The sequence below is a fragment of the Nycticebus coucang genome, chromosome X (assembly GCF_027406575.1).
Source record: "Nycticebus coucang isolate mNycCou1 chromosome X, mNycCou1.pri, whole genome shotgun sequence".
In the NCBI taxonomy this organism is placed as follows: Eukaryota; Metazoa; Chordata; class Mammalia; order Primates; family Lorisidae; genus Nycticebus; species Nycticebus coucang.
Genome location: NC_069804.1, coordinates 99,297,686 through 99,309,058, shown reverse-complemented (window position 1 = coordinate 99,309,058; position 11,373 = coordinate 99,297,686). Strand labels below are relative to the sequence as shown.

At 32.5% G+C, this 11,373-nt stretch overlaps 1 protein-coding gene across 1 annotated transcript in view; it reads right to left on the bottom strand.

The window, feature by feature from the left end:
- Positions 1-1,161: 1,161 nt before the first annotated feature.
- KLHL4 (kelch like family member 4) overlaps positions 1,162-11,373 on the bottom strand; it is a 57,902-nt gene continuing 47,690 nt past the window's right edge. Inside the window, 2 exon segments of the mRNA XM_053579045.1 lie at positions 1,162-1,221; positions 3,783-3,954. Coding sequence (XP_053435020.1) covers positions 1,162-1,221; positions 3,783-3,954 — 232 coding nt within the window.

Below are 11,373 nucleotides of genomic sequence, written 5' to 3'. Positions count from 1 at the left end.
AAATGAAAATCACATTACTTTCTATATAAGTGAGGCTCTCATACTCTGATAATGAGGTCATTAGTTTGTATCAATATGAAATATATTCAGTATTTTATTGTATAGATTGTATATATAAAATTATAATAATATCTTACTGGTAACAAATCTAACAAGAGAATATTTTAAGAAATGTAAAATCTATATGTGTGCCTTGGAAGATAGCTACTGAAAATGAGAAAATTTTTGAAAAGTTTGAACATACTCTGATCAGCATTACAAATTATGTCAGTGAGACAATTTTTTTTTTTTTTTGCCTCAACACTGTGAAAACTTTCCTTTCAGTAAGGTGGGGTATTATTTAGCTGTTCGAGATATTGTTTGAATAAGATAATGATGTCTTACTAAGAATCAGTTATTTTTTTTTCTTTTTGAGACAGAGTCTCACTCTATTGCACCAGGTTAGAGTGCTGTGGCATCATTATAGCTCATAGCAACCTCAAACTCTTGGACTCAAGAGATCCTCTTGCCTCAGCATCCAGAGTAGCTGAGACTACAGGCATGCACAACCAAGGCTGGCTAGTTGTTCTTACTATTATTATTATTATATTTTTATTTTCAGTAGAGACCGGGTCTCATTCTTGCTCAGGCTAGTTAACTCCTGAGCTCAAGCAATCCACCAGACTCAGTCTCCCAGAGTGCTAGAATTACAGGCGTGAGCCACTGTGCCTAATCTCAAATATTATATTTTAAGCTTTGAGATGCTGCCTTTTAATTGAATTATATTCCAGGTAATAGAGTGCCCTTTTGGAATTGAAAATGTTTTTAACATATATGTCTCTTAACATGAATATTACTAATGCTTTTATAACCTTCATAGTTTAGTCTTCATAAATTTCATTAAGTGTTTCAATATTTTATAATAATGTGGCTAAACCTGGACTATTGGATTTCTCTTTATATGGTCAGCTGTAACAACACATACACTTAACACTTATGTAACTCATGTTTAAAATCTTTTGTTGGATTCATATATGAGAGCAATTATGGCTACATATTCAAACAGCACAATGATTCTCTAATTTGATATTGATTGCAGTACAGAACGTGTTTAAATAATGTGTTTTCATTCTTCTTTCTATTATATTTCTTCAAAATTTTCAGTTTCATTAACTGATAATTTTAAGGTAGCTTTACAACCACAACACATGCACCAGCTCTTCCAAAGTTAACAGGAACTTCCTAAAACAAAAACAAGAAAAGAAAATAAAAATGTTTGAATTATTATTTTATAATAATATACAATGTTGAAATTGAAAAAGTCCTTATTTATTGTGGTCTAACTTTACCTTGTATAAAGGTAAGCAAAATTGGGGGCCAAGAAATGAGTGTACTGCGGTGAAAAAAAAAAAGAAAACATAGCCTTTAGAATGATATAGATATTAGTTTGAGGATCAGGTAATCTTAGGTATGTTTCACCTTTCTGATAATTTCATCACTTGAAAAATTACAAAAAATTATACTCATCCTTCAAATTTTTGTGAACATTAAGTGAAATAAGGAATGATAAGGATTTGGCACATAATATTTATAATATTACTGTGTGTTATTAGTTCTTTTTCTCTTTTCTAATATCACACAATGAAACAGTGACAGAGCCAGGAGGATAATCTTGGTCTCTTAGCTATTGGTGTAAATGTTCAGAAATATAAATTCCACACGCTTATTCAAAAGTTTTTATTATTGTATTTAACCTAACCCCCTTGTTTGCTATTTTTTTCTTTCATTTCTCATTGTCCCTAAGCAGTGATAAGGTAAGGAGCTATCTACATAGTGAGATTTTAGAGTTTCTGAGAGTCCATATAAGTCATATTGTTGGGAAGAGAGATATTAAGAAACCTATTATCAGCTTTCTTTATATTAACACTTAATTATTTTGAACTGCAATTATTTAGTTGCACCCTATAGAATGCAGAGTAGCATGAAGTTAGTATAAGGAAAGGTGACGGTAGGTATCAATTCTAAGGTTGCCTGTTTGTGGATATGGTGAAAAGTTAGTCATACTTTGTTTTTTTATGAACACATTATTTAATTGATAAAATACAAGTAGATGCTTTATTTTTTTATTAAGTCATATATACAAAATCATGAATACATTTATGCCTTTGTGGGATTCAATGTGTTGATTATTTGTACAAATTGGAGGGTTTACATAAGCAAAATTAGCCTAGCTTTCACCTCATTTACTTAATCACAGTGTTAAGACATTTGTGCTCAATACATGATAGATTTCACTTGTACCATTGTAATATGCTACATAGGTGTGGTCCCACTATTAACCCTCTCTCTATCAAACCACCCCCCTTCCTTCCCATCAGAAAAGGGAATACTTCTGCACTGCTGGTGGGAATGCAACGTAGTACATTCCTTTTTGAAAGAAGTTTGGAGAACACTCAGGGACCTAAATGTAGACCTGCCATTTGGTCCTGCAATTCCTCTACTAGGAGTATATCCAAAAGGCCAAGAATCACTTGGCAACAAAGATATTTGCACCAGATTGTTCATTGCAGCTCAATTCATAATTGCTAAATCATGGAAGAAGCCCATCGACCCAGGAATGGATCAATAAATTGTGGCATATGTATACCATGGAATACTATGCAGCATTAAAAACGATGAAGACTTTACCTCTTTTATGTTTACATGGATGGAACTGGAAATTCTTCTTCTTTTTTTTTATTTTTATTTTATTTTTTTAAATTTATTTTTATTAAACCATAGCTGTGTACATTAGTATGATTGTGGGGCACCATACACTTGGTTCATAGATCATTTGACACATTTTCATCACATTAGTTGACATAGCTTTTGTAGCATTTTCTTAGTTATTTTTCTAAGACCTTTACATTCCACATTTACTAGGATTCACATATACCCTTGTAAAATGCACCGCAGGTGTAATCCCATTAATCCCCCTCCTTCCCCCTCCCTCCCCCTCCCACCCCTCCCTTTCCCCTTTCTCCCTATTCTTAGGTTATAACTATGACAGTCTTACTGAAAGTCCTGGGCGTATTTTAAAATATCTACTGAGTACTGTTCTTCTTAGTAAAGTATCTCAGGAATGGAAAAAAAAAAATCCAATGTACTCAGTACTGCTATAAAACCAGTAGATATTTTAAAATATGCCGAGGACTTTCAGTAAGACTGTCATAAAAGTCAAGATTGATCTTTAACATCTCCAAGATGCCATTCCAATGCTCCTTTGTGTGCCCTCCTTGCAATTTTTTTTTCTATCAGATAGATACCAAAAATTTTTGAGAAATTATAATTCTGGACTCTTACTGTTCACTAAATTCCTTGACTAACTGAAGGATTTAGGAGTATTCTGTTTACACATTCTCAGTAAAGAGACTATTGAAGACTCTGTTCCTGGGCACCAGCCAATAAAAAGGGCAAACATTTGTGGAAAGATACTGGCCTTTCCTTCTCAAGTCATAATACCTAAATAGAAAGTTAATGAGGATAAAGCTGTTGAATTAATGAATCTATTCTCTTCTTTTCTGTGAAGGGATTGCTCTCATAAAGTCAAGAGAATTGTTTATCTCCTTTAATATAGGTACTGAGGGATCCTGTTAATGAACAACTAGTAATTTTCTAAGGCATAAATAAAGCACCTATTCTAAATTTCACTAAGAGATCTGGTTATGCCGTAAAGAGAAACAGAGTAGAATTAATTCCAAAAATACATTTGAAAAAACTATTAAAACCTGAAATATACTAAAATGAATGCTTTATGAGATTACCTCTTTCCATTCATTTTTCTGTGCATCATATGACTCAACAGTGTTCAAATAAGTATATCTATCATATCCTCCAACCACATATAGCTTTTCTCCCAGAGGGCACACAGCAACAGCATCTCGAGGACCACTCAGAGGTGCCACAGTTGACCATGAATCATTTTTTGGATCATACCTTAAAAGGTTTAGAAAGACAATTGAAAGGGGGAGTCTGATAGCCTTACAGTGGAAAATAAAAGACATTAATAACATGTATAAATATATTAAACACAGAATTAAAATGCATTATAAATAGCAAGTATAAGTTGACTAAGAAATAGTACAGATATATACATGAAAAAATTTTCCTCAGCTACCAGAGGTCTCTGAAAGTATATAAATAATAATAATTTTCCATCCATGATACTATATGTTTCTTTAACCAGTACTCATTCTCTTTGAATAAATTTCACATATCATGTTCCCAACATTATATAAACAATGCTTTTTCTTCTCTAATATTCAGATTGAATAGCTTCTGTTTTTTTTCTTATTTTTGTTCATGAAAGTCATATATGTGATGTCTGATTCTGTTTATGAGATCTCACATTTTAAAGTAAACCTATGCATAATTTCCCTTTGTTTTAGTTTTGCTTTATAAAATGTGGTACCCTGGCTTTAATACTGCTGTCAGTTAGAATGGCCATAGTGGTACCCTTTCTTTCTTCTGAGAGTTATTATTAATCCTTACATCAGCCTAGGATTATATTTTTTCCATTTTAATATGGATAATGCTCATTTTTAGTAAGTGAAACAAAAGATAATTCATTAAGTAATATTAATTAGAATTCACTCTAGAATTTTTTACTATGTATATATATATGTAGAACACTAACATCTAAAAGGTGAACAATAAAGGAAACTGATATAATTGTATATGAAAATGCTCTTTGATTTTATATTGACTTATTTATAAAGTATTTATAAAATAAAATACTTTTTTTTAGAAAAGAAATTTGCATTTGCCACCTTCAACCAATTTACTTACTTCTATTACTCACTCTAATTTCTGCTTTTATCTCTTTAATGATATTCTAAATAATCTAATCTCAGCTTTTTTCTGAGCTTGGCCTCACATCCTCAATTTTTTAAAACTATCACAATCAACATAGTTAAGACAACCTCAATACCCATTGTGTACTATTGAGTGTCATGTACCATGTAATCTTTAATTCTTATACCTCATATTTTAAAGTAAACTCATAAATAGAGCCTCCAAGCTGTATTCTATAGCTAGGCTGGATCTGCAGAACAACAGATATTGTTAATTGATGCTGTGCTCTGCTAACATTCAAGATACATACATACATGAATGGTGAACCAAAAATCACAGATTTACTTATAGATTTGCATGGGAAGACCCAAGACATTTCTGTGTGAGCATTAGGATTAATGCTCAAAATATGGCTAATGTTAACGTTTCCTGGATAATGCTTGAGTAATGAGAGGAATTTGGAAATGTCAATTCTTTTTAACAAAAATTTGGCAATATGGTTACCATTTGTAATGACGCACAGGAAAAATTACTAAAGAGAAGGTTAGCCATCCTATTCAAAGTAAAATATTATAGCTCATCTCTTTTTCTCTTTTGCTTTTATGTTTACTCTTACTTTGAACATAACTATAAATATTCTAGTGAAAATAAAACTGAGACTGAATTCAAGAGAATTTGCTGCAGATTTATTTCATACTTGATTGGAGATAATCTGTTTATTTACCACATTTGCCTCATTAACATTATAGTAATAGTAACCCCTGAACCAACCAGTGTGATGGATTTAGAAACCTTTCATTTAAATGATTATGTTAAATAATTGGATAGGAGACTCCTAAGATACTAGGTAGGCCAAAGGTGTTTTAGAAAAAAATCAGTATTTGGAAAATTATTCAAGGGTTGGAAATGAGGATCATCTGATTCCATAAAATGTGCACCTTTGATTGCCTTTATAGTAACAAGACTGTTTCACAATTTAGTATGTGTAGAAATTAAGTTGCAGTAATGATTCCCAAAGATCTCATTATATTTTCCTGTATGATTCCAGCTAGTTTTGTATCTATTAAGATTCTTTTCAGCATTCTTAATTGTCTAATTTTTTTTCTTCAAGTACTCTTTTGAACTGGTTTTAACATTTAAGGGTTACTTTATTAATCAATGAATCACATAAAATGACACATGTTCATTTTATATTTTTAAAAAGTTTTTATTGATACATAGTATTTGTAGATAGTAAAGTGTTACATATGGCATTTTATTACATGCATAAAATATATTATTTTAAGTTTGTATGAAAGCTGTGATTTTTTACTTTTTGAAAATTATACTTTAGAAATTGCCATTTTCCCAAGGTATTTTAAAGGAAAATGACAATATGGGGAGTGATGTTAATAAAAAATAATACTAATTTTAACAATAACATTGATTATAGCAATAATACTGATAAAACCAAAAATAGCTGGAACTACTATTAAGCACTTGGCAATATGTTAAGTGCATTTTTTCTTATCTTGTATCCTATGGATATGATCCTATTATTATCCTTATTTACACATGAGGAGACTAATATTTGGACATATAAAGTGAATGGATCAAGGTCACACACTACTAAATAGTAGATGTCAAATTCAAACTCATATCTGTCTTACACCTACTTCAATACTTTTAACTACTACATGATACATATTTTTATAATAGTACATGTAAAGAGTTTCTGAATGCAAAAAATCAGCAAATTTAGAAACATTTACATTAGCAAATAAAGTTAAACATTTAATTATAGAGAATGTACCCAAATATTTAATTTTGTAGTCTACCATGAACATTTTATTTATTTTTTTAATTAATTAATTAATTATGATTATTATTATTATTTGTAGATGCAGACTCTCATTTTATCGCCCTCAGTAGAGTGCTGTGGTGTCACACAGCTCACAGCAACCTCCAACTCCTGGGCTTAGGCGATTCTCTTGCTTCAGCCTCCCGAGTAGCTGGAACCACAGGCACCTGCCATAATGTCTGGCTATTTTTTGTGGCAGTTTGCAGGTTTGAACCCACTACCCTCAGTATATGGGGCCAGCGCCCTACCCACTGAGCCACAGGCAACACCCTACCATGAACATTTTTATATCATACAATATAAATTGAGTCTAAATTTTTAGTGGTAAGTGTAAATGCTTATTTAAATTTATATAGACCTTTTAAGCCACTATAAGGCTAGTTTTACAGTGAACAATCTATAATGCTAAAATCTGCAGGCTATTTCTTTTCACTTTCAACCCATTATTCCATAATTTCAAGAATTCAAAAAGTAAATCTAGAAGAATTTTGGCATATTAAAGAGAATGATAATGGTGATTTCATTAAAAAGTTTACATATTACACAATTTTTCCCTATGAAATGCACACTTTCTTTCAACTGAATCTACTGATGTAGTTCCATACACATATGGGGAACCAAGCTAATGTCACACAAATTACACCATTAAAGCTCAACAAAAAGCCTCCAAACTACAATAGAAAAAAAAGCACAGTTGTAGTGTGCATAAAGATTCCTATTTGTATTTATTACAAAAATGCTATTATAAAGGTTTATATTATGATTTATATTATTCTACATATTTAAATATTTATTTCTTAAATACGTTTACATGATTTATTATTAGTAGTAGTATTTTTTTTTTTTTTTTGAGACAGAGTTTCACTATGTCACCCTCGGAAGAGTGCTGTACATCACAGCCCATAGCAAACTCAAACTCTTGGGCTTAAGCTATTTTTTTGCCTCAGCCTCAAGTAGCTGGGACTAAGGCACCGGCCACAATGTCTGGCTCTTTTTTTGTTATTGTTTTCATTGTTGTTTAGCATGCTCTGGCTGAGTTTGAACCCACCAGCCCTGGTGCATGTAGCTGGTGCCCTAACCACTGAGCTATGGGCGCTGAACTGATGATTTATTTTTTTGATATGTAGTAGATGTAATTTTTGTAAAGTCAGATGTAATTTTTGTAATAATAAATCTTTTTTTTGAGACAGAGCCTCAATCTGTCACCCTGGGTAGAGTGCTATGGCATCGCAGCTCACAGCAAACTCCAACTTCTGGGCTCAAGCAATTCTCCTGCCTCTGCCTCCCAAATAGCTGGGATTACAGGTGCCTGCCACAACACCCGGCTATTATTTTAGTTGCAGCCGTCATTGTTGTTTGGCTGGCCCAGGCTGGATTCAAACCCGCCAGCTCAGTTGTATGTGGCTGGCGCCTTAGCCGCTTGAGCCACAGGCCCCAAGCCATAATAATAAATCTTTATGGCCTCTTACTTATTAGATATGATTTTTTATAATATTGCATTATTTTACATAAATCCTTTTACATAGCTTGTAATATTTATGTAAAGAACAGGAATTTGCCATATATTGTTTTAAGTATTAGTGAAATATTAAGGTAACATAATTATTTTTGACATGGATTTGTTTGCACCTTTGATGAAATCTTGTTATCCTGAATATATTAACTCCTGATATTATTGATTTACATTATAGGAGGTAATCTATTCTTCTCTATTATGAAAGGCCTTATAAAGAAGCTGTAGTACATTGTTCTTAGGCATAGAACTACAGATATTTTTACAGGCATAAATAGAATTAAATTCTTAATTTACTTTATTTCATTACTTATAATAAAAGTTACACTTAATTTTTTTAAATACAAGTATGGATTTTTTGTGTGTATGTATACATTCTCTGACAGCTTATATCCAAACTTTTGTGAATTGTGTGCTACCTATAACCTGTTTTTATGTACAAAAGCATTAATAAATTATCTAGTTAATTTAACATTTAAGTGGAATCTATCCTTTCAATTTCTTATAGTGTTGTTATAACAACTGTTGAGTCTATTGTATTCTTTGGGAATTTTTTTTTTTATAAAGAAAATATTCTCCATAGGTACATACTTACTCACAAACAATAAATACTTAAAATCTGGTATGTAAGATGCAATTCTGTCTGAATAAAAGTAGAGACTATTGATCAAATGTTTAATGTTATCAGTAGTTCTGATGTAATATGGCAAAATTTTGATTTTTATAGCAAATGGAAAGTCAAATATTATGGCTTTCATATTTTTATAAAGTCTACATTTATGCAAGAAATCTTTTACCAATATTTACTTTTCATTTAACCAGAGAAAGTCTCAACATCCACTTCTGTAAAGTGACAAGGATGCACTAGATTTCCAAGGTCTTTTCCAGTTTTCATTACATATAGTTCCAGTATCATTCTTTGGGACATAAATAAAAGGCAGAGAGTCATAACTTTTATCTTTTAAATACACAAGCAACTCATACTGATTTTCATGTGGTTTTTATCATGTTGTCAATGTAGCATCAACTGGGAAATGATGTCTTAAGGTGGCAGACTAGACAGATTAGAATGCTCCAGACTTCATTCACTCCAGAAAAACTAATAAACAGTGACTGGCTAAAATTAGTTTATAGGAGTTCTGGAAATGAAAGATCCAAAACAATGAAGTGAATGCCCAGTTTATAAAAAGGCACACTCAAGGGCGGCGCCTGTGGCTCAGTGAGTAGGGCGCCAGCCCCATATGCCGAGGGTGGTGGGTTCAAACCCAGCCCCGGCCAAACTGAAAACCAAAAAATAGCCGGGCGTTGTGGCGGGCGCCTGTAGTCCCAGCTGCTCTGGAGGCTGAGGCAAGAGAATCGCGTAAGCCCAAGAGTTAGAGGTTGCTGTGAGCCGTGTGACGCCACGGCACTCTACCCGAGGGCGGTACAGTGAGACTCTGTCTCTACAAAAAAAAAAAGGCACACTCAAGCCAGTAGAAAATTTTATGCAGTTTTTTGCCCTTGCCATACTTTCTCTAAGCATGAAGTGATGTAGGAATGGAGACTGCTGATGTGCAGGCAAATAGGGCAAAAGGTTATGGATTTAGTAATAGAATAGAATATCACAGACCCTGAGAAGCAGCAGGGATAAGACTCTTTTTTTTTGTTTGTTTGTTTTGAGACAGCATCTCAAGCTATCACCCTGGGTAGTAGAGTGCTGGTGCACCACAGCTCACTGCAACCTCAAACTCTTGGGCTTAAGTGATTCTCTTGCCTCAGCCTCCCAAGTAGCTGGGACTACAGGTTCCTGCCACATTGCCTGGCTATTTTTTGGTTGTAGTTGTCATTGTTGTTTGGCAGGCCCAGGCTGGATTCAGTCCTGTCAGTTCTGGTGTATGTGGCTGGTGCCCTAGCCACTTGAGCTACAGATGCCAAGCCTGGGGATCAGACTCTTATTGAAATTTAGACATTTAAAATTAGTCATATATTTGAGGAATCAAATACAAACATACACACACACACATGCATACACATAGTGGTATGGAAAATAAGCATGCCCATAAAATAAATGAAAAAAAGAAATCAAGCCTTAATGTTGGACTGATACAAGGCACAGAACATGACCTGCTAAATAGTGATGGTCTTTCCAATCTTCAAAGATTTGGAGATGTGTCTGCTTTCTCAAATGACCAATTTTCAACAAAAACTCACAAGGCATACAAGAAAATGGAGAAAACAATGTCTATTGAAAAGAACAAGATAAATCTCTAGAAACTGTCCCTGTATAAATAGAGGGATACTACTTTCAAGACAATTATATAACTGCCTTTGCTCAACACTAAATGAAATACATAAAAAATAATAAATGACATATGAACTGAATAAGAATGTCAACAAGGGAAAAATATATGAATCAAACAAAAATTTTGGAGCTAAAACATAAAAGCACTGGATTGAAAAAGACATTACATTAGTTCAAGAGAAGACTTTAATGTCAAAAGAAAGAATAAATAAACCTGGAAACAGTTCATCTGAAATTATCAAGTCAAAGGAGCAAAAGAAATGAAGGAAAGTGACTAAAGTCTAAGAAATTTATGTGACAACATCTAGGGGACCAATATATGCATTGTGGGAATCTCAGAAGAAGAAGAAAAAGGTATGGAAAAACAAAAAAAAATAGCTAAAAGTCCGCACAAAGACACATTATAATCAAAATTTCAAAGGTCAAAGACAAAGAAACAATACTTTGACTTAATCCTACAAACACAAATTATGTAATCTAATCATTATACACTCCTATTAATCTAAAATTAAAAGAATAAAATTAAAAAGAAACTTAGGGAGAAATTAACACCTTCCTAGCATAGAGATGAGTAAAAGAGTTCATTCCTACTAGAACTGTCCTATAAGACATGGTAAATGGAATCCCTCAAGTTGTAGTGAAAGGATCTTATACAATAAATCTTAATTATAAACATATAAAGTTATCTAGTAAAGGTAAATGCATGAAAAAATATTAAGCAACAGTATTATGGTAATTTTGGCTTATAATTTCACTTTTTAGTCTTCTACAGCATTTAAAAGACAAAAGCATAAAAATAATTTTAAATATGTTTACTGGTATACAAAATAGAAATAAATAAAATATTTGTGACATTAATAACTAACATGGGAAAGGGCAGAGTAATCTATTTTGATGTGATAGAAGTTAAGATGGAGCCTCATTGCC